Below are 22,910 nucleotides of genomic sequence, written 5' to 3' on the forward strand. Positions count from 1 at the left end.
ATGCCTTACCTCCGCCTGGCCCCGGGGCCTCAGGAGCACCCCACGCCCAGGGATGCCCGCGGCACCCACTCCTCCGGCCAGAGCTTCGAGCAGCTGCGGCGGGAGTGCCTGCAGAAGGGGGTCCTGTTCGAGGACCCCGACTTCCCCGCCACCAACTCCTCTCTTTTCTACAGTGAGAGGCCCCAGATCCCCTTTGTGTGGAAGCGGCCAGGGGTGAGTGCAGCGGGGGGCGGGGCGGGGCGGGGGGGCGACTCCTGGGAGGGGGCAGCAAGGAGAGGAGGGGCTGGAGGGGTGCCCACCCCTGACCGGCTCACCTGCTGTGACTCCTGCACAGACGCGGTGAGGGCAGGAGCTGTAACCGGACGACACAGGGGTCCGGGCTGCCTGTCACTTCTTGAGCCAGTTCAGCAGAGACAGGGCTGAGTCCTGGATGAGCGTGTATTCCAGTCCTGCGGCAGCGAGGAGAGCAGCAGGGCACCCACAAACCTCCGCTCTCCCCTCCATCCCCCATAAGCCAGCTGCTTATATTGGGTGGGAGGACGCGGATGACGTGGGGAAGCAGGAATGACAGGCGTGGGACAGGACGCACGGGAGCATTGCTACAGGTTGCAGGTCATGCGGGCTGGGAGGGGGGTCGCGGAGGGCGGGGGCCGCCGGGCACCCTGGGACCAGATCACAGCCGTAGGGGCTGGGCTGTGTGGGCCTCGAGGCTGTCCGTCTTTCCATGTGGGTGGGCGGCTCTCGGGACAGGAGGGTGGACGCATTCCGACGTGAGCGCCCATGTCCCGGGCATACGGCTCCCAGCCAGGGTGCAGGGCGCTCTCCCTACAGAACAGAGCCGCCACGGCTAACAGAGCACCGTGACTGTGTCTGGTCACGGCCGCTGGCCCCCCTGTTCCATTGCTGCCCCTGACAGAGTGACGTGCAGGGACACACACCAGCAGGTGGGGACGCAGGGGGCTGGTACCCCCGGGCCCCTGGCTGCGCCCCACCCCCAGCTCTCTGCCTCCCCCACAAGCTCAGGAGGCGGTGAGCGAGTGGGGCCGCAGCTTTCTCCAGGACAAGACTCAGGGGACACATCGAGGGGGAACCGGAAGATGGCGGGGGGCCATTCAGAGCCCCCCCCCGTGGGCACCAACGCTGAGTGGGCATGTGGAGTGCCCAGTGGCTTCTGGCCACTCTTTCCTGGGTGCTCAGTGGGGGGCGCACCCCGCAGGTGCCAGTACCGGTGTGAGGGAGGGAGGGAGGCCGTGAGCAGGTTCTCTCCCAGCCGGGAGCCTTCGTGCCCGAAGGGACCAGCATCCGGGCCGCCCCGCCCAGCAGCCCGAGGTCCCGAGGGCCGCCAGCCGGTGCCCGGGAGTCAATATTTGCCAGGCTGCTTCGTCAGGGCCGACCTCTGCCCGGGCAGCGCCGGCTCACTCCCTCGGGGTGGGGACTGGCCTGGGAGGGGCTCCGGGGGGGACAGGTCGCCGTGGGCCAGGAGGAGGGGCAGAGAGTGCTGGCCCTGAAGGTGAGACCTGAGTGCTGGCCCCACTCACCTGCCCTGTGACCCGAGCCTCAGTCTTCCCACCTGTGAGGTGGGTCAGTAAGGACCGGTGCGGACCCAGAGCCCGGCACAGAGGTTTCCAATCAGTGACACTGTTCTCACTGGGACTCTTCAGCCAACATCAGCTCCATCTCCATCGTCAGCTGAGTCTCGTCTTACAGGGGAGCCTCCTGAGCTCCCTACATTCAAGTGATGTCGATGTTTCTCACAAAAACCCCGGGGTTCTCAGGCCCGGCCCGAAGTGCACACACACTGTCGATGTAGTGTAAGCTCTGTATTGCTGTTTCCTGGTGGAGGCAGAGTGTGTGCATGCGTGTGTGTGTGCATGTGTGCGCACGTGTGCATGGGTGTAGATGCATGGGTGTGCGCATGTGTATGTGTGCATGTGTGTGCCTGGGTGTGCATGTGTACTTTGTACTTGTGTGCACGTGCATGTGTATATGTTTGCATGTGCATACGTATATGTGTGTGCATGCATGTGTACTTTGTACTTGTGTGCATGTGTATGTGTTTGCATGTGCATAAGTATATGTGTGTGCATGTGCTCGCCGACACGCCATCCTGCCGGGTACCGTGCTAGCTGCTTCCAGTTCTCTGGCGTCTCCCTGAGCCCGGCAAGGCGGCCCCGGGACGGCTGAGCATTCCTTCTGCGGAATCCCAGTAGCTTCCTCCCCTCCTAACTGGTCTCCCTGCCTGACCTACGCCCCCTACCTCCAGGGCTCCTGCCACCCCTGCCCAGCGCCCTCCGGGGGCTCAGCATAGCCTGGGGATGAGGCAGAGCGTCTCCCCCCGACCCCCGCTGCCCTCGCGCCCCTGCCCCCTCCTCACACAGCATCCCGTCCCCTCCAGCGCGCATGCTCCGGTGGCCCGGGAGGCCCTTCTCCCTGGGAGACTCGGACTCCCGCTCATGGCCTCCCCACGGGGCCTCTTTACCCCGGGCACCTGGCGGCTCTGTTCCATCCGGCCTCAGAACGTGCCCTGTGAGCCCCTTTGTCCCGAACCCCACTGTGCCCTCCACAGCTCACACCACCTGGCACAGTTCAAAGATGGCAACAGCCGACGGTTACCATGGCAACGGCCAACTGTTACTACGGAAACCGCCCACAGCTACCATGGCAGCAGCCAGTGGTCACTATGGCAGCTGCCAATGGTCACTATGGCAACAGCCAATGGTCACTATGGCAACTGCCAATGGTCACTATGGCAACAGCCAATGGTTACTGTGGCCAGGGCAACATTCCCCGTTAGCCAGGATTACTACATCGCTTCATCTCAAACAGAGCCCAGAGACTAATGCCGCCCACGGTGAGGGCAGCCCTCCCCTGCCGCTGCCTCTGTCTCTGTCCTTCAGGCAGAAAATGCCCCCCCCAACCTGACAGCCACCCCTCTGACAGCCGGGCCACCTTCTCTCTTTCTTTTTTTTAAAAAATATCTTTTACTGATCTCAGAGAGGAAGGGAGAGGGAGAGAGAGAGAGAAACATCAGTGATGAGAGGGAATCATGGATCGGCTGCCTCCTGCACGCCCCGCACTGGGGATGGAGCCCGCAACCCGGGCCTGTGCCCTGACCGGGAATCGAACCGTGACCTCCTGGTTCCTAGGTCGAGGCTCCACCGCTGAGCCACGCCGGCCGGGCTAGACCACCTTGTCTCTGATCCCCAGACAACGTCAGCCTGTGGGCGCTGATAATTTTCTCAGGGGTGCCCTTAGGGTCAGCGCCTGGGGGAGGGAAGGGGCAGAGCCGGGCAGGGGGAGCCGTGGTTGTGGTGTGGCCCCAGGCCGGGGTCAGCCAAGCGCACGGGGTGCTCCGGAGCTGGGAGGGTCCCTTGTATTCCACCCGCCCGCCCGCCCGGCTTCGAGTCTCTGTCAAAACTGGAATTTCTCCGAGATCAAACCTCGACACACACAGCTCATCCCCAGACACAGTTTCCTATTCGGGGGGTGGGGCTGGGGGAGGCTGGGGCTTTGCATCGTCCCTTACAGACTGGGGAATGGGGGACAAGGTGTGGGGTGGGACCCGGGTTCCGCTTGCAGGACGGAGCTCAGGTCCCTGGTGGGGGGGCAGCGGGGGCGGCTGGGAAATGGTCAGGTTCCAGCGTCCCCACCCCCCCACCCCCAGGCCTCTGTGGCTCAAGTGCGTCTGCATGTCTGTCTGCTCAGCACGTCTGTGGTGCGTGTCCTGCCCGGTCGGGGAGACCGTGGGGCGGGGTGTGCTCCCAGCACCACCCGCTTGTCAAACACAGCTGAGCTCGGGGGCGGGAGTGGCAGCCGGAATCAGACAAGTCAGGGGTCATCGCAGGGTGGGGGACAGCCAGCCTGGCCCTCCAGGGAGCCCGGCGCAAGGAGTCACCGAGGCGGATGTCCCAGGGTCCTGGCGTGGGGGGGTGGGGGGTGGTAACAGGCTCTCCCAGCGGGCGTGGGCTGCACCAGGCCTCGGGGAGGGGCTGTGGGCCTGAGTGAGTTGGAGCTGGTCTGGGATGGGATCTCCCAGCCTGAGGAGTCCGGGGTGAGTCCTGTTTTCAGAGGACATCTCACTCTTCCAGGAGATCGTGGAGAACCCAGAATTCATCCTCGGAGGGGCCACCAGGACGGACATCTGCCAGGGCGATCTCGGTGAGTGTGAGCGGAGGGAGCAGGGGTGGCAGGTGGGACAGACCGCCCGGGGTGGCCGGCCAGCGGGGCGGGGGGGGGCCTCTGGGGTTGGGGGCCATGCCTGCACCACCTCTGCTCCTCGGTCCCTCCTCCCCGCAGCCCGCCCGGCTGCTCCGTTGGAACCAGGGCTCTGGTTCCCTGGGGTGGAAGTGTCTGGGGTCGGGGCCCATGGCTGCGATGTGGGGGTCTGGAATGACACAGAAAACACTGTCTGATATTTGACTTCGTTTTTTTGTTTGTTTATTTTTTAATATATTTTTATTGATCTCAGAGAGGAAGGGAGAGGGAGGGAGAGAGAGAAACATCCATGATGAGAGAGAATCATGGATCGGCTGCCTCCTGCACGCCCCACACTGGGGATGGAGCCCGCAACCCGGGCAGGTGCCCTTGACCAGAATCGAACCGTGACCTCCTGGTTCCTAGGTCGATGCTCAGCCACTGAGCCATACCGGCCGGGCCGTCCGTTCTCAACACTGAGAGGACGTGCCCACATCCGGAGCGCCCACCTCTCCCGGCATAGCGTGTCCCCGTCTGCTGTGCACGGTAACGGGAACCAGGGTCTCCGACTTCCGTTCCGCAGGCGACTGCTGGCTGCTGGCGGCCATCGCCTCCCTCACGCTCAACGAGAAAGCGCTGGCGAGGGTGGTGCCCCCGGACCAGAGCTTCGGGCCCGGGTACGCCGGGATATTCCACTTCCAGGTAAGCGGGCGGGCCCGGCCCTGACCTTGCCCCTCCAGCTGCCGGGAGAGCCACCCGCCTGGGCAACAGCAGCATCCCCAACCGCGCTCTGTCAACCGTGTGGCAGCCGAGTCCCAAACCGTGGCCTGGGCAGGCCGGGCGGGCACGCGAGGCGAATCCTCGCAGACACAGGCAGCGAGACAGACGTGCAGCGATCGATGCCCAGCCGGAGGGGCTCAGGCCGGGGAGCATCGTCCTGTTCCCCAAAACGCTCCCGGTTCGATTCCCACTCAGGGCCCAGGCCCAGGTTTCAGGCTCCATCCCCGGTCGGTCGGGGCACGTCAAGGCGACAGATGGATGCTTCTCTCTCACATCGATGTGTCGCTCTCTGTCCCTTCCTGTCTCTAACCATGTCCTCAGGGGAGGATTAAAAGAAAAAAGAAAAAAAACTTGCAGTGATGTTTTGGCAAATCTACAGTAAAGGTCCGTGTTAAGAGCTTTGACTTTTGGAAATTCTTTCTTTTTAAATTTTATTTATTTTTAAAAATATATTTTATTGATTTTTTACAAAGAGGAAGGGGGGTTAGAAACATCGATGAGAGAGAAACATCGATCAGCTGCCTCCTGCACACCCCCCACTGGGGATGTGCCCGCAACCAAGGTACATGCCCTTGACCGGAATCGAACCCGGGACCCTTGAGTCCGAAGGCCGACGCTCTATCCACTGAGCCAAACTGGTTAGGGCTCTTTTTATATATATATATATATATTATTTATTTTTTATTGATTTCAGACAGGAAGGGAGAGGGGGAGAGAGAGAGAAACATCCATGATGAGAGAGAATCATGGACCGGCTGCCTCCTGCGTGCCCCCCACTGGGGATCGAGCCCGCAACCCGGGCATGCGCCCCGACCAAGCAGGTGGGCCCGGGGCAGTTGGGTGGGACGGAGGGAAAGCAAAGTGATGAGCGTCGGCCGTGGGCGGGACCTGCCGTGGGACTCACCCCGACGTCCGTCCGTCCGTCCGTCCGTCCGCCCCCACCGCCCGCAGTTCTGGCAGCACAGCGAGTGGCTGGACGTGGTGGTCGATGACCGGCTGCCCACCTTCCGGGACCGGCTGATCTTCCTGCACTCGGCCGACCACAACGAGTTCTGGAGCGCCCTGCTGGAGAAGGCCTACGCCAAGTGAGTGCCGCCCGCCCCCTGCCGGGCCGCCCCCTCCGGGGCCGCCCCCTCCCGGCCTCCCCCTGCCCTTTCTATGGAGCGGGGAGACTCCGCTCCGGGCCCACCTGCTGGGGCCGCACTCAGGGCCGGAGGTGGGAACGGAGGGGCCCTTGACCGGGAATCGAGCGGGGACCTCCCGGTTCGTAGGTCGACGCTCAACCCCTGAGCCACACGGCCAGGCTCCAGGCTCTCCCTGCCCTTCCAGGCTGAACGGGAGCTACGAGGCGCTGAAGGGGGGCAGCGCCATCGAGGCCATGGAGGACTTCACGGGGGGCGTGGCCGAGACCTTCGCCACCAAGGAGGCCCCCGAGAACTTCCACGAGATCCTGGAGAAGGCGCTGCGGAGGGGCTCCCTGGTGGGCTGCTCCATCGACGTAAGTCGCTCCCATCCCGTCCCGGGTCCCGGGCACTGCGCCGGGGCCAGAGGTCGGGGCCTGGTGCCCGGCCACCCCCACGAGGGACAGGACTTCCAGCGGGGAAGGGAGGGGGGGTACTCATTCTAATTAAATGCTCATTTATTTTAATTAAAGCAAAAGCTTTTTTTAAAAAATATATTTTATTGATTTTTTACAGAGAGGAAGAGAGAGGGATAGAGAGTTAGAAACATCGATGAGAGAGAGAGACATCGATCGGGTGCCTCCTGCACGCACCCCTACTGGGGATGGGGAACCTGCAACCAAGGTACATGCCCTTGACCAGAATCGACCTCGGGACCCTTCAGTCCGCGGGGCCGACGCTCTATCCACTGAGCCACACCGGCCGGGGCTGTTTTATGTTTTTCAAATTACAGAGGGAAGGCGTACTTGCCGTGTCAGGTACATCGATCCTGAGGTACCTGAAGGCCCGTGTCTGCCTGCCTCCCTCAGGCCAGCCCCGTGCTGCGTGGCGCGTGCCCTTCACAGCCCTGCCTCCCTCATACATACACACGGGCACGCACATATATATGCACACACAGGGTGGGCCGGCTTGATTTCCCTGAATCGCATCTTACGGTGGATACTTTCTCGAAACTTGCTGACTTTGCATCACGGGTCACGCAAAAGCCTATCAGTCGATAGAAGAAATAGAACAGCATTTAAAATAATTTCTTTTTTAATATATTCTGATTGGTTTCAGAGAGAGGAAGGGAGAGGCAGAGAGGGACAGACACATCCATGATGAGAGAGAATCATGGACCGGCTGCCTCCTGCACGCCCCACCCTGGGGGTCGAGCCCGCAACCCGGGCAGGTGCCCTGACCGGGAATCGAACTGTGACCTCCTGGTTCAGAGGTCGACGCTCAAACACGGAGCCACGCCGGTTGGGCAAATAATTTCTTTATTTTGATGCCAGCGCACACCTGTCATTGTACCCCGTGTGGTTTCCTGTTTCCTCGTGGGGATTTATTCTTTGCTTCTCGTTGCCTGTTTGGCGCGTGCGTTTTGGTTCAAGTTCGCGCTCCCACGTGACGGGGACGGTCGAGTTGTTCTGTTTGGAGGCAAGAGAGTGAACTGACCGCTAGCGTCCTAGCTGGGGGCGGGGTCTCCTGACCTGGGAGAGACGGGGACTTGGCGACCGTCACTGCTCGCCACCCTCGGGTGTCCTGGGCACCCATTTCACGTGCCCTGGACACAGAGTCCGCACCTCCGGGGCGGGAGCGGCTGGGCCGGGCACGGAGCTGGGCCGGGCACGGAGCTGGGCCTGGCCGGGTAGCCCAGGCTCCGACTGCCTCATACCGTGGGTCCAACGCCGCCGCCCTCTCGTGTTTTAGATAAAAAATTCTGCGGAATCGGAAGCCCGGACGCCCTTTGGTCTTATTAAGGGTCACGCCTACACCGTGACGGGAATTGACCAGGTAGGTGACGTGAGCCCCTGCGGGCGGGCGGGCGGGCGGGGTGCAGGGACAGACTCACCAATGCCGGTCCCCTGTGCTAACCTAGTGCCTTACAGAGGGGTCCCGGGTTCGATTCCGGTCCAGGGCACAGGCCCGGGTTGTGGGCTCGATCGCCAGTAGGGGGCGTGCAGGAGGCAGATTCTCTCTCATCATTGATGTTTCTCTCTCTCCCTCTTCCTCTCTGAAATCAATAAGTATCTATTTAAAAAAAAAAAGAATAAAGCCACTTTCAGGCATTTCAGAGGTGGTCTCATCGAAAGAGGTGGCTGGAATGCAGAGCAGAAAAGAGAGAAACAGGGGTCCCCTCCACCCCCCAGCACCAGGCCTGCCGAGCAGATGTTGGAACTGCGTCTTATTTTTCCCTTCCTTCCCTCTTTCCGCTCCTGTGAGGCTTTTCCGGAGAAACAGAACCCAGAGGAGACAGACAGGGAGGGAGGGAGAGCGACGGAGAAAGGGAGGTTGAGATTTCGTCCGAGGACTTGGCTCCTGTGAGGGCGGTGGGTGTCCTTCAAGTTCAAGGGCGGTGCCCAGTCTGGAGAGAAGCCCATTCCTTTGAAGAGTCCTGTGGACTCATTGCCTATTCACCACGATCCTACCTCATTTCCCAGACTCAGCGCCACTGCCCCGGGGGAGTCACGGGACGTCAGGGGCCGCGCTGGCCGCTGGGGGCAGCAGGAATCAGTTCCAAGGGCCAGTACAGCATGGATGAGTTTTGTTTTGTTTTGTTTTAATACATTTTATTCATTTTTTACAGAGAGGAAGGGAGAGGGATAGAGAGCTAGAAACATCGATGAGAGAGAAACATCCATCAGCTGCCTCCTGCACGCCCCCCACTGGGGATGTGCCTGCAACCAAGGGACATGCCCTTGACCGGAATCGAACCCGGGACCCTTCAGTCTGCAGGCCGACGCTCTATCCACTGAGCCACACCGGTCAGGGCGCATGGATGAGTTTTGACGTGTCGTTAGCATGTCGTTAGCGTGTCGTAGCCAAGAGGCTTGCGGCCCGGCAGGCAGGTGGAGCTCACGGTGACTCTGTCACTTCCCATTTCCCGGCGCCTTTACCATCTTCCAGGTCCGCCTCCGAGGCCGGAACACGGACCTCATCAGGGTCCGCAACCCGTGGGGGCAGGTGGAGTGGAACGGCGCCTGGAGCGACAGGTCAGCCCGCCCCGTCTCTCTGGCGGGTCCCCCTCCTCGGCGGTCACGGTCACGGCACACGGGCCAGGCTGGCGGGGGGCAGGGGTGCGAAGGCGGGGCAGCGTGTCCGAGGTCCTGGGGGCCTTTCCCGCCAGCTGCCGGGCCGGGAGGGGCCCCTGCCCGCCGGCCCCCAGGCCCTGGCACCTCGCCGGGCCCGGCGAGCTCTCACCGACCAGGACCCAGCCCCTGCGCTTGGCACACGCCGCTCCCCGGGAGGGGCCGCCTCCGACCGCAGCTGCCACCCAGGGCCGCCGCCTAACGCACACGCACACGTGTCTGCTCCTAGTTCCTCCGAGTGGCGCGCCGTGGGCCCCGCCGAGCAGCAGCGCCTGAACCACGCGGCCCTGGACGATGGAGAGTTCTGGTACAGACGGCGCCTCCGCCTTCCCATCCCGGCGTCAGCCTCGCCGCCGGCCTCGGGGCAAGGGGCACGCCGTCACCTCCCTGGGCATCTACTTCCCCGTCTTTGATGAATTCACTTATTCCTTACTTACTCATTTACTTATCTCCCTTCTCCATTTGTGTGTCTGTTTATCGTGGGCAGATCCGGTCCCTCTGTCTCCAACCCCCCCCTGTGCACCCAGGTTGGCAGGCGGCTCCGTCTGTTCTGTTTTGGGGGGGCCCAGCCCGTCCCCGGGAGTCACGGGGCTGCCGAGAGCGTGGCGTGGAGCCTCTCTCTCCAGCATCCCTTCCTCTGAGCGCCCGCCCGGAGTTTGGGGGTGAATTTGAAGACAGGGGGAGCAGGCTGGTGCTCACGGGGTCCCCTCCCTCCATGCCCACCTTGAGGACAGGGACCCTGAAGGCAGTTACCCTGAGAGCATGTGAAAGCATAGACCGAGCCAGTATCGCGAGAGGCAGGCACCTTCCCGAGAGGCAGGCCGTAATGAGTGAATAAGTGAGTGAATGAATGAATGAATAAAGGAAGGAACGAATGAATGAATGAATACATGAATGCATGAACAAGTGAATGAGTGAATGAATATATGAGTGCATGAACGAGTGATTGAATACATGAATGCGTGAACGAGTGAATGAATACATGAATGCAAGAATGAGTGAATGAATGAATGAATGAATGAGTGAATGAATATATGAGTGCATGAACGAGTGATTGAATACATGAATGCGTGAACGAGTGAATGAATACATGAATGCGTGAACGAGTGAATGAATGAATGAATGAATGAATGAGTGAATGAGTGAATGAATGAGTGATTGAATATATGAATGCATGAACGAGTGATTGAATACATGAATGCGTGAACGAGTGAATGAATGAATGAGTGAATGAATATATGAGTGCATGAACGAGTGATTGAATACATGAATGCGTGAACGAGCGAGTGAACGGACGGATGAAGGGGTGAGTTGCGCCGCCCCCGCCCCGCCCACGCCCCGTGTCCCCGCTCTGCCGCAGGATGGCGCTCAGCGACTTCAAGGCCCACTTCGACAAAGTGGAGATCTGCAACCTCACGCCCGACGCCCTGGAGGAGGACCTGCCCCACAAGTGGGAGGTGACGGTGCACCAGGGCAGCTGGGTGCGGGGCTCCACGGCCGGCGGCTGCCGCAACTTCCTGGGTTCGTCGTCCGCCCGCCACCCCCTCGCCCTCCCCGCGTGGCCGGCCCAACCGGGGACCTCGTGGGTCAGGGCCGGGACCCTAGAGGAAGCCTGAGCCGTGGGGTCAGACAGGAGGGTTTCAGGGATGGGTGGGGAAGGAGGGCGAGGGGCCACCTGGCGGGAAGCTGGGCAAGAACTGCACGGGGCCCTGACCGGTGTGGCTCAGTGGACAGAGCGTCGGCCTGCGGACTCGAGGGTCCCGGGTTCGATTCCGGTCAAGGGCATGTACCTTGGTTGCGGGCACATCCCCAATAGGGGGTGTGCAGGAGGCAGCTGATCGATGTTTCTCTCTCATCGATGTTTCTAACTCTCTATCCCTCTCCCTTCCTCTCTGTAAAAAATCAATAAAATATATTTAATTAATTAATTAATTAATTAAATATATTAAAAAAAAATAATTGCTCAGGGAAGCGCCCTGGTTTCACCACCGGGTTATTTTCCAATCCAGGGGACAGACAACACAACACACACAGTCCTGCACGTGTGTGTGTGCATGCGTGTGTGTGCGTGCATGTGCATGTGTGTGTGTGTATGTGTGTGCGTGTGTGTGCGTGTGTGTGCGTGTGTCCTTCACGCTTTTTAAAAGGGGGAAGACAATGTGCCTCTGTCCCACGCAGACACCTTCTGGACCAACCCGCAGATCAGGCTGTCCCTGACGGAGCGGGACGACGGGCAGGGGGCGTGCACGCTGCTCGTGGCCCTGATGCAGAAAGACCGCCGGAAGCTCAAGCGCTTTGGCGCCAACGTGCTGACCATCGGCTACGCCATTTACCAGGTGGGCGGGAGCCGCCGGGTCTGCGTTCACAGCACGACGTCTCGGTTCTCGGTCCCTCCCGGGCCTCGCGCCTGAGACGCAATGGCCGGGCCCCAAACGGGGTCCAAAGCATGAAAACCGCCCTCGATGGTGTGGGCCTGCGGACCTAAGGGTCCCAGGTTCGATTCCGCTCAAGGGCATGTACCTCGGTTGCAGGCTCCTCCCCGGCCCAGGGTCCTGGTCGGGGATCGTGCAGGAGGCAACCCATTGATGTGTCTCACATCAATGTTCTCTCTCTCTGTCTTTCCCTCTCTCTTCCACTCTCTCTAAGAAATCAATGGGAAAATATCCCCGGGTGAGGATTAAAAAATAATAATAACAAAGAGTGGAGCCCTTGCCGGTGTGGCTCAGTGGATAGAGCGCCGGCCTGCGGACTGAAAGGTCCCAGGTTCGATTCCGGTCAAGGGCACGTGCCCGGGTTGTGGGCTCAATCCCCAGTAGGGGGACGTGCAGGAGGCAGCCGATCCATGATTCTCTCTCATCATGGATGTTTCTATCTCTCTCTCCCTCTCCCTTCCTCTCTGACATCAATAACAATAAATATTTTAAAAAAAATAACACATAGTGGAAACCAACAGCCTTGCCTCTGGCCCCGCAGAGCCCCGGGAAGGAGGGCCGCTTGGACAAGGACTTCTTCCGCTACCACGCCTCCCAGGCCCGGAGCAAGGCCTTCGTCAACCTGAGGGAAGTCTCCGACCGGTTCCAGCTGCCCCCCGGGGAGTACATCCTCATCCCCAGCACCTTCGAGCCGCACCAGGAGGCCGACTTCTGCCTGAGGATCTTTTCAGACAAGAAAACCCTCAGCCGGTGAGTCCCGGGCTCAAGAATCCCGTTCCCCCGACGGCTCGTTCCCAGAGGAGTCACCGTGGGACCACGGCCCCATTATCCCCTTTCCCATGACACATCTGTGAAACGGGCAGAGGTGTTCTCTCTCTCTCTCTCTGTTTTTTTTTTTTTTTTTTTTCAGAGAGGAAGGGAGAGGAAGAGAGAGAGAGAGATAGAAACATCAAGGATGAGAGAGAATCATGGATCCGCTGCCTCCTGCACGCCCCACACCGGGCATGGGCCCTGACCGGGAATCGAACCGTGACCTCCTGGTTCATAGGTCGATGCTTAACCACTGAGCCACACCGGCCGGGCCAGGGGAGTGCTTACCCCATCCGCAAAGCAGGACACAGTTCCACTTGCGCTCTGCTCCTCCCCGCTCCGAACAAGCCATTAAAACGCGCTTCCTGCCTCCCCAGGGACCTGGATGGACACGTGGACATCGACCTTCCCGAGGTGAGCCTTGCCCACGTTGCCGTGGGGGCTTGTCACCAACGCGTCACATAAAACTCGGAAGCTCAGGGAAGGGTTACCTGTGGTCAGTGGTTGAGCGTTGACCTAGGAACCAGGCGGTCACGGTTCGATTCCTGGTCAGGGCACAGGCCCAGGTTGCAGGCTTGATCCCCAGTGTGGGGCGTGCAGGAGGCAGCCGATCAGTGATTCTCTCTCATCATTGATATGTCTATCTCTCTCTCCCTCTTCCTTCCTCTCTGACATCAATACAAATATATATTAAAAATAAAGTAGGTTGTGGTGATGGTTGCCCGCCTCTGTGAACATATCAGAAACCACTGAATTGCATTGACTCTATTGACCCTAAGCTCCTGGAGAATAGGGCTCTGCCTTAAAAAAATAATTATATATACATTGATTTCAGAGAGGAAGGGAGAGGGAGAGAGAAACATCCATGATGAGAGGGAATCATGGATCGGCTGCCTCCTGCACGCCCCCCACTGGGGATCAAGCCCGCAACCCGGGCCTGTGCCCTGACCGGGAATCGAACCGTGGCCTCCTGGTTCCTAGGTCGAGGACCAGCCCCTGAGCCACGCGGCCGGGCTCCGGCTGTGTCCACGGGACAGCAAATGCCAGTGGCCTTTGTGTGGCTCCAACGCGGCTCCTCTGGTTCGTTTCCAGCCCCGGAAGCCGGCGCCGCGGGACCAGGAGACGGAGGAGGAGCAGCAGTTCAGGGCCCTGTTTGAGCGCGTCGCCGGGGAGGTGAGGCGTGGCTGCGGCTGCCCAGGCCTGGGTGTCCGCCATGCCCCCCGCCCAGGAACGTTTGTCAGCTCCCCTTCCCCGAGGCGGGTGCCCCACCCAGAGCGATGCCCAGGCCTAGCGGGGCTAGACGCACCGTGAGACCAGCCCTGGTCCCCGAGAGCCCCCCAGACGGCCTCCCCACGCACCGCCCCTCCCGCACCGCCGGCGACGGGGCCTCGGAGCCCACAGGCGCTCGGACAGCGGAGGAAGCCCGAGGCGGCTCCTTCGCCCTCTGCCCAGAAACCGCCGCTTCCCTCCCCGTTGCTCAGGGGGGGGGGGGGGGGGGGGCGGGGGGCCACGGTTCCACTGCTGATACCTGTCAGCATGTTGTCCCTTCGCACCAGGGCCCTGGGGCCCCATCCCCACCCTCTGTCACGCAGCCGGCTCGTTGGGGGCCCTGGGATGTCCCCGTCCGTGTCCCCGGTCTCCTGATTGACCCGGTCCCCGCCCTCCCCCCCGTGTGGGCATTTCAGAGCTCGGGGCGCTGCTGCTGTGCAGGGCATGGGGCTCGGACCCCACGTCTCCAGCACAAGCGGCCGTGGCAGCCACGCCCGGGGCCCGGGAAACAGCGGCCTGGCCCCGCTCTCTCCCGCTTGCTGGGTTGGGTCACAGCCCCCAGAAGAGGAGCGAGCGGCCGCAGTGGCGGGGGAGGCGCACCTGGGCCCACCAGGCTCCGGCGGCCCGTCGGTCCCGTGAGCCAAATGTAGCTCAGAGCGGAGAGACACTCACCGGGCAGGTGCGGCGGGGTGGAAAGCCACTGTCTCCGCTCCCACAGGACATGGAGGTGACCGCAGAGGAGCTGGAGCATGTTTTAAATGCTGTGCTGAGCCAGAGTGAGTGCCCCCCTCCCCCCCGCATCGGGGTCCGGGCTCCCAGGGGGGGCCTGGGACGGCTCCCCGGCCCCGCTCCTCAGAGCCACAGGCTGCTGCTCTGCAATAATCTAACACGTGGGCATAACTTATTGCCTCATTCCTAAATGTTTCCCACCATAAAGACTCTGATGAGGCCGAAACCGGTGTGGCTCAGTGGATAGAGCGTCGGCCTGTGGACTGAGGGGTCCCAGGTTCGATTCCAGTCAAGGGCATGTACCTTGGTTGCGGGCACATCCCCAGTGGGGGTGGTGTGCAAGAGGCAGCTGATCGATGTTTCTAACTCTCTATCCCTCTCTCTTCCTCTCTGTAAAAGATCAATAAAATATATTTAAAAAAAAAAAGAATCTGATGAGAAAAATATATATATATATATATATATATATATATATATATATATATATATATATTGATTTCAGTCAGGGAGAAGGGGCTAGCAACATCAATGATGAGAGAGAGAGAGCATCATGGGTCGGCTGCCTCCTGCACGCCCCACTACTGGGGATGGAGCCCACAACCCCGGGGCATGTGCCCTTGACCAGGAATCTAACCCGGGACCCTTCAGTCTGCAGGCCAACGCTCTATCCACTGAGCCACACCAGCTAGGGAGATGAGAAAAGTCTTACTTGGTAACACTTTCCTTGGCCTTCTTTTTTTTTTTTTTTAATATATTTTATTGATTTTCTTACAGAGAGGAAGGGAGAGGGATAGAGAGTCAGAAACACCGATGAGAGAGAAACATCCATCAGCTGCCTCCTGCCCACCCCCCACTGGGGATGTGCCCGCAACCAAGGCACATGCCCTTGACCGGAATCGAACCCGGGACCCCTGACTCCGCAGGCCGACGCTCTAGCCACTGAGCCACACCAGACAAGGCTCCTTGGCCTTCTTAAACCTAGAATCAATGGGATGGAAGGATAGTCCCATTTTTAAGGCTTTTCCCACCTTTTTGCAAATTTTCCTCCCGAAAGGCCGTGTCCACTTCTCCCCGCAGCACCCTGGGAGGGCGAGCCCGTCACCCCGTCCCCCGGTCCCGGAGCTGACCCCAGGGCTGGGCTCCGGCAGACGGCAGCGGGCGCCCTGTCCGGGGGTGACCTGAATCCTGCTGTCTGTGTGATTTCAGAAAAGGGCATCCGATTCGAGAAGCTGAGCCTGATTTCCTGTAAGAACATCGTTTCTCTAATGGACGTATCCTCCCCAGCGCACGGGCAGAGGTGGACGCTAAGGTCTCTCTGCGGGGCGGACCTTCCTCGAAGGTGGCCTGTACCTACAGGGCGGTCATTTTTCTTTTTTTTTTTTTTAAGGAATTTTTATTGATTTCAGAGAGGAAGGGAGCGGGAGAGAGAGAGAGAAACCACCTCCCTCAAAGCCGAGACACTGTGTCCCCCAAGTTACCCCCCACGCCACCCCATTGCCCCTCCCCACGGTGGCCCCAGGCGGGAGGTCCCCCGAGGAGCCTCCATGGAAACACACTCGTGTCTTCCTTCACGCGCTCGGCACAGACCAGCGGCAACGGGAAGCTGGAGTTCGAGGAGTTCAAAGTGTTCTGGGAGAAACTGAAGGCGTGGATGGTATGTGCCGTGGGGCGCGCGTGGCCTCCAGGGGCCCCGCAAGCCCAGAGGAGAGGGGGCGCTATATTTTTCAATATATTTTTATTGATTTCAGAGAGGAAGGGAGAAGGAGAGAGAGAGAAACGTCAATGGTGAGAGAGAATCATGGGTCGGCTGCCTCCTGCACGCCCCACACTGGGGATTGAGCCTGCAACCTGGGTATGTGCCCTGACCGGGAATCGAACCCTGACCTCCTGGTTCAGAGGTCGACGCTCAACCACTGAGTTACGCTGGCTGGGCCAGAGGGGGTTTTAAAAGGCCGAAACGCAGCTGGCAGGGGGTCTGTGCTCAGAGGGTGCGGCTGGCCAGGGGTCTGTGCTCAGAGGGTGCAAGGGTGCAGCCGGCCGGGGGGGTTTGTGCTCAGAGGGTGCGGCCGGCCCGGGGTCTGTGCTCAGAGGGTGCGGCCGGCCCGGGGGTCTGTGCTCAGAGGGTGCAGCCGGCCCAGGGTCTGTGCTCAGAGGGTGCAGCCGGCCGGGGGGGTTTGTGCTCAGAGGGTGCGGCCGGCCCGGGGTCTGTGCTCAGAGGGTGCAGCTGGCCCGGGGTCTGTGCTCAGAGGGTGCAGCCGGCCGGGGTTCTGTGCTCAGAGGGTGCAAGGGTGCAGCTGGCCCGGGGTCTGTGCTCAGAGGGTGCAGCCGGCCCGGGGGTCTGTGCTCAGAGGGTGCAGCCGGCCGGGGTTCTGTGCTCAGAGGGTGAGGCTGGCCGGGGGTCTGTGCTCAGAGGGTGCAGCCGGCCGGGGGTCTGTGCTCGGAGGGCTAAGGCAGAACCCAGGATGGGACCCCAGCACTTGCTTCCGGTGTTAAAGCAGCAGCTCAGTGCAGCTGCCCAAAGACAAGGGGAAAGCAGGGACGCCTTCCTGTGGAGGCCCCCAGCCTTTGCTTCCCGCTCCTGTAAGGAACCGCCCTTCCCCGCCCCCCGTTAGTGCCATCGAAGGCGCCGTCGGGGCCTCTGTGGTCCTCACGGCCTCCGTGTCCCCCCAGAACCTTTTCCTTCGGTTCGATGCTGACAAGTCCGGCACCATGTCCTCCTACGAGCTGCGGACCGCGCTGAGAGCCGCAGGTGAGGCAGAGCCTGGCGTGTGGATACGGGCGGATGGGGAGGTGGTTTGAGGGGAGACTTCCAGAGGCCGTCAGGGTGGCACCCACTTCTCACGCCCTAGGAGGGGGCTGGTCTGTGACCTCCCGGGTTTGTGCTTCCTCAGGACACAGAGCCCGGCAGGCGTGGCTCAGTGGTTGAGCGTCAACCTCTGAACCAGGAGGTCCCGGTTCGATTCCCGGTCAGGGCACAGGCCCGGGTTGTGGGCTCGATCCCCAGTGTGGGGCGTGCAGGAGGCAGCCGATCCATGATTCTCTCTCATCATGGATGTTCCTATCTCTCTCTCCCTCTCCCTTCCTCTCTCTAAAATCAGTAAAAATACATCTTAACAAAAAAAACAAAAAAACAAAACAAAAACAGCTAAGACCATGAGCTCAATGAACTCTGAAGGGACAATCGTGACTTCACCTGCACCCCCCCGCCTGCCTCCCAACACACACAGAGTTGCCCTGACCGGGAATCGAACGGAACCGTGACCACCGAGCCATGCCAGGCGGGCAACTCTTCACACACACAGACACACATAGACATACACACGCACACATGCACACACACACACACACTGCCCACTGCATTCAGACCGGGTCTGGGAGCTCTGGTCAGCAGCTCCCCCAGATGCCAGTCACAGGGACTCAGCCCCGTCCCCGCCCGCCCACAGGCTTCCAGCTGAGCAGCCGCCTCCTGCAGCTGGTGGTGCTGCGGTACGCGGACCCGGACCTGCAGCTGGGCTTCGACGACTTCCTCAGCTGCCTGGTGCGGCTGGAGAACGCCAGCCGTGAGTGCCCCACGTCCGGGCGCGTGTCCCCGGCCCGGGAGAGGCCACGCCCCTCGGCCACCTCCCGGGACCAGGGACAGACAAACCTGCCAAAAAGTGGGGCCAAGACCGGGACCTCCTGGTTCATAGGTCGATGCTCACCCACGGAGCCACAAGGTCCCGGGTGACCGTCAGGGGCAGCGGGGGGTGACTGGCTGGACCACCTGGACTGAGAGGGAAACGGAGGCCGAGGGAGCACAGCCACTCTCTCGGGTTATTGGGAGACGCAGCACCCGGCTCAGACGGGCTCCTCCCCCGCGTGGGAGCACCCACAGGGCTCCCCTCTCCTCAGGGACTTCACAGGCTTTCAAGACGCTTGCAAACCTCCACCTGCATGCGCTTTCGTCCTGCGGGGAGGGGCATGGGTTGCAAGGGGTCTCAGCCCCCAAACAGCTCGGATCAGGAGATGTTTGGGACCCAGGAGCCGGCTGGATATTGTGGGTGACAACACGTGCCCCCCCCCCCCCCCAGGCTAAGGCCACCAGCTCCCAGAGTCACCTGAATTCCCCCTTGAGCGGAATCCCATCAGCAGGCCGAGCCAGGCCTGTGTAATACCCGTGCTCACCACCAGGGGGAGCAGCTCCTCTGCAGCCTGGGGGTGGGGGTGGGGGCGGTGCGCTGAGCCTGTTGAAGGACCCATCCCCTCAAGGATGCCTTTCTCCGTCTCTCCCATCAGGCGTGTTCCAGGCTCTCAGCACGAAGAACAAGGAGTTCCTTCATCTCAACATAAACGAGGTACGGCCCAGCCAGACCTCCCGCTCAGGGACCCAGGCAGGGCTGGGCCCGCGGTCTGCGCGCTCCATAAACGTTTGCCGAATGGATGCTGGCATGCGTTTAGCTTTGGGGCAAAACAGCAACACGCACACGGCTTACTATGTTCCTGTCCCGTGCACTTGGCCGTCCACATGAGGGTTACCATAGCCCCTCCGAGCTCAGGACGGAATAGTCTCCCCATTTTGCAGAAGTGGAAACTGAGGCAGAGAGAGATTCCTCCCCGGGAGCAGTGAGCTAGCAAGCCCCGCCTTCTTCTCCTCCTCCTCTTCCTTCGGCCACGAGGGCTCCTCAGCCTGCCCTCCAGGCCCCGATTGGCTCACGCCCCCTGGCTCCTGTCATCCCAGGGGTCTCGTGATTCCTGGCGTGTGCGTGTGTGTGTCTGTGCGCGCACACGTGCGCACGTAGGAAGGCATGCGCACGTGCAAACTCCTCAAAAACCCAGTGACCTGGGCTGATGACAGCAAAAATGATGGAGGGAAGGGCAGGGAAGAGGCGTGGAGGTGTGCATTGCCCCCTCCCAGCTGCCCCCTGCGGTCCCACAGCCAGCAGCGTGGGCGCCACCTAGGGGAGGCGGTTAGAAATGCAGTGACTAGAGGCAGCAACAGGGTCAGAGCCTTCAAAGCTGCTGAGCGTCTGGACCTTGCATGCCTCATGTCGAGGATGGTCAGAGGGCAGAGCTCAGGGGCCTGAGCCAACAGGTGGGGAGGTGGAGGGCTCACCGGCTCATCTCTCTCTCTCTCTCTTCTCTTTCTTCCCAGTTCATCACCCTGACAATGAACATCTGAGGCTTCCCCGAGGTGACGCAGCCGGTCCATTTGGGATCGGACTCTCTCCCCACCCGCTGTCGAGCCCTGTCCGCCCCCGCGGCCCCCACGCCACCTGATCTGGGAAGACGGACGTGGCCCTGCTGTGCTGTCCGATTTCATGCTGCTTCTCTGTGCCACCACTGCCCGGGGATATGGCGATGCCACCGCCGGTGCCTGGCGCCCGGGGCCGGGCCTCCCCACCCATTCCTTCCTCTCCCCCCCCCCCCCCCCGTTACTAATCTCCCAGCGTCCCAGTGTGCAGAAGGCTGGCGTTAATGTAGCTTCAACCACTGTATTCAAATATCCCGTAGGGCCCGGCCGGCGTGGCTCAGCGGTTGAGCGTCAACCTAGGAACCAGGAGGTCACGGTTTGATTCCCGGTCAGGGCACATGCCCGGGTTTCGGACTCGATCCCGTGTGGGGCGTGCAGGAGGGCAGCCGATCCATGACTCTCTCTCACCATTGATGTTTCTATCTCTCTCTCCCTCTCCCTTCCTCTCTGAAATCAATAAAAAATATATATTAAAATATATATATATATATTTTAATTGATTTCAGAGAGGAAGGGAGAGGGAGATAGAAAAATCAATAAAAGATAGAAATCAATAAAAAGATATATTGTCGCCGGGCCACGTGGACCGTTAGTGGGACCACTGTATTCAGTTGATTTACCTTCAGTTGCCCACCTGAACTGATGCCCAGGGGCCCTCCTGGGAAGGGGCCGGGCGTTTGGTCCAAGGGCCTGGGTTTGGTGCCGAGCTCCAGGGCACCAGAGCACGTGGCCTGGCTGGCAGGGCTGCGGGGGTCACGGGTGCCAGCTCAGTTCACACGCTGGCTCGCCTGTGGTAACAAAGCGCCATTATCCCGGGAGCCAGGGCCGGCTGCCAAGCGCCAGGGTGAGGCCTCGTGGGCTCCGCAGCTGTGAACTGGCAGCAGGCGGTGCCTGCTACCGATGCCCGATGCCCGCCGGGGGCACCTTCCCAGCGCCAGCGTGCCCTCCTGAAAGGGGCCGGGGCTGGGGGAGAGAAGGGGGAAAGGAAGAGGGGGGAGGGAGGGAGAGAGAGAGAGGCCACGTCCTTCCTTTCAGCATCTCACCCTGCTCGGCGCGCCTTCATCGTCTAAACTCAGAACTCGGCTTATGCATGTGAGCTTGGCCTTGCCTCTTGTCCCTCCCGGTTGACCGTTAAGTTCTAAAAGGATGGTCCCTAGCCCGTCTGGCGTGGCTCAGTGGCTGAGGGTCGACCTATGACCCAGGAGGTCACGGTTCCATTCCCGGTCAGGGCACAGGCCCGGCTGCGGGCTCCATCCCCAGTGTGGGGCGTGCAGGAGGCAGCCCATCGATGTGTTTCTCTCTCATCGGTATTTCTGTCTTTCCCTCTCTCTACAAATCAATGGGGAAAAATATCCTCGGGCGAGGATGAAAAATAATAAAGTACAATAAAAGCTAGAGGGACTTAGGGGGCTGGGAAATACCACAGGGGGCGCTTTCTTCCGCAGAGAACAATGGGCCCTGGGGTCCCCCCCAACGTGGGGTGCACACACCCTCCCAACTCAGACCCAGATCCCAGGAGGGTGGAGGTGGGCGGGGGAGGCAGCCGTCTGCCCGGGGAGGCGCCCGGAGCCTGCAGACGAGGCACATCTGTGTCCAATTATCGGGAGAACAGGGCACGTGGCTGAGTGTGCTTGCTCCCACGTGCAGGGAAGAAGTACAAGTGCGACTCAGCAGACACCCCCCACCCCCCCGCATTCCGGCTCCCTCAGAGCCTCAGCCCCCCGGGGTCCACCTATCACCTGGGTCCCCCCCCCCCCAAGGAACAACCCCCACGTACCCTCAGAGTCACATTGCTCGGGGCTGGATTTTGACAAGCCCTCCATCCGCGTGAGAAACCTGCAGCCAGGCCTGACTGGTGTGGCTCAGTGGTTTGAGCATCGGCCCGCGCTTTCATCTGGATGCACAGACCCAGGGACAGGTGGGTCTTTGGCCAAAGGCTTCGGGGAACCAGATTTCTGTGCTCGGCAGACTCGTCCTCACAGGCCTCCTGCCTCCCCCCCCCCCGCAGACAGCTCTGGACTCTCTGAAATGGCTTTATTAAAGGCTACTCATAGAAAATACAACCGGTTACAAGGAGACAGTAAGAACGTTCATCGTGGAAAACTGTGTATCAAAGAAGGAGAGGCTGGAAGAAAAGGAGGCCGCCACCCCCAGATCCCCCACGTGGGCGGCGCGCCCGGATCCAGAGCATGGGGGGACCAGGAGGGCAGAGGTGGCGGTGGCGGGGGAGGACTCGGGCCCGGGGCTGGCTTCTCGGGAGAGTCTGCCAGACAATCGCCCGGAGCAAGACGCTGGATCCTTGGGCTGAATCCGGGGCGCGGGGGCCGTGAACCCCAACACATATAGGCTTCCGCTGAAAAGGGTGTATTTAAAAAAAAAATAATAATAAACAGAAACTCCTGGTTTTAGAAGCTCCGTCCCGATGCCCAGGGAGGGAAAAAAGGTGGCAAGCATAAGAGCTTCATTTCCCCCGATTTGCAGGCACGGGGCATGGATTCCCAGGAGGACACAGGCTGCTGCGGATCCGAGGAGGACCCCCAGGTCAGGCGGGGTGCAGACCTCGGGCAGGGCCGGCGTCCTCCGGGCCGTTGCTTCTCTCTCTCCGGTTCCTTTCCTTCCCAAAGTGGAGCAAAGCAACAGGACTCGGGACCCCTCTGGGGTTTCCCAGGAGGCCGTGAAGGGGCTCCGTGAGAAAGTGGGAGAGAGATTTGCATCGTCTCCCAGGACAGACAGCCAGACATCACCTCGTGGGGATGGTCCCAGGACACGGATCTTTCTATCCTGCTACCAACACGGGGGAACGCAAGCTCACGCCTGCACGTCTCCCGGTTCTTAAGGGACCCCGCTTTCTGGGCTGGGGTCTGAGAGTGCTCGCTGCCCCCGTCGGGGCTGGAGGGAGGGTCCCCCCCACCCCCCCAACTGCTCCCGCCTGGACTTCAGGCTCCGTGCCCTAACACCTCGCTGGAAACGTCTCTGCCCTTGTCTAGTTCAACTACATTTACCCGGCACGGGAAGAACCTGTATTTGCCGCAATCAAGGTAGTCAGCAGCCCGGCCGGCCAGTGTGGCTCCGGGGTTGAGCGTCGACCTGTGAACCGGGAGGTCAGGGTCCCATTCCCGGTCAAGGGCACGTGCCCGGGTTGCGGGCCCCATCCCCAGTGCGGGGCGCGCAGGAGGCAGCCGATGCAGGAGTCTCTCCCTCCCCCTCCCTCTCC

General features: G+C 60.9%; 1 protein-coding gene across 3 annotated transcripts; it reads left to right on the plus strand.

Annotated features, from left to right (window-relative positions):
* On the plus strand, window positions 1-19,624 carry CAPN9 (calpain 9). Of its 3 annotated transcripts, XM_054713004.1 has the most exons (20): window positions 1-213; window positions 4,089-4,158; window positions 4,778-4,896; window positions 5,926-6,059; window positions 6,304-6,472; window positions 7,848-7,931; window positions 9,045-9,130; window positions 9,456-9,533; window positions 10,587-10,747; window positions 11,405-11,562; window positions 12,200-12,408; window positions 12,846-12,882; window positions 13,561-13,641; window positions 14,456-14,513; window positions 15,673-15,737; window positions 16,052-16,120; window positions 17,137-17,215; window positions 17,910-18,026; window positions 18,742-18,800; window positions 19,598-19,624. In XM_054713004.1, exons 1-20 carry the CDS (start codon window positions 1-3, stop codon window positions 19,622-19,624), a joined length of 2,073 nt encoding a protein of 690 aa, XP_054568979.1. The 3 variants fall into 3 exon arrangements, with proteins under 3 accessions (XP_054568979.1, XP_054568980.1, XP_054568981.1); XM_054713005.1 differs by lacking the exon at window positions 9,456-9,533; XM_054713006.1 differs by lacking the exons at window positions 4,089-4,158; window positions 4,778-4,896.
* The last annotated feature ends 3,286 nt before the right edge of the window (window positions 19,625-22,910 follow it).

The sequence above is a fragment of the Eptesicus fuscus genome, chromosome 24, assembly GCF_027574615.1.
Source record: "Eptesicus fuscus isolate TK198812 chromosome 24, DD_ASM_mEF_20220401, whole genome shotgun sequence".
In the NCBI taxonomy this organism is placed as follows: domain Eukaryota; kingdom Metazoa; phylum Chordata; class Mammalia; order Chiroptera; family Vespertilionidae; genus Eptesicus; species Eptesicus fuscus.

Excerpts from the sequence above, each read along its gene's own strand:
- CAPN9 (XM_054713004.1), top strand. The coding sequence starts at position 1 with ATGCCTTACCTCCGCCTGGCCCCGGGGCCTCAGGAGCACCCCACGCCC. Across the intron at positions 4,159-4,777 it reads CATCTGCCAGGGCGATCTCG|GCGACTGCTGGCTGCTGGCG; the intron begins GTGAGTGTGAGC and ends TCCGTTCCGCAG. Across the intron at positions 15,738-16,051 it reads ACATCGTTTCTCTAATGGAC|ACCAGCGGCAACGGGAAGCT; the intron begins GTATCCTCCCCA and ends CGCTCGGCACAG.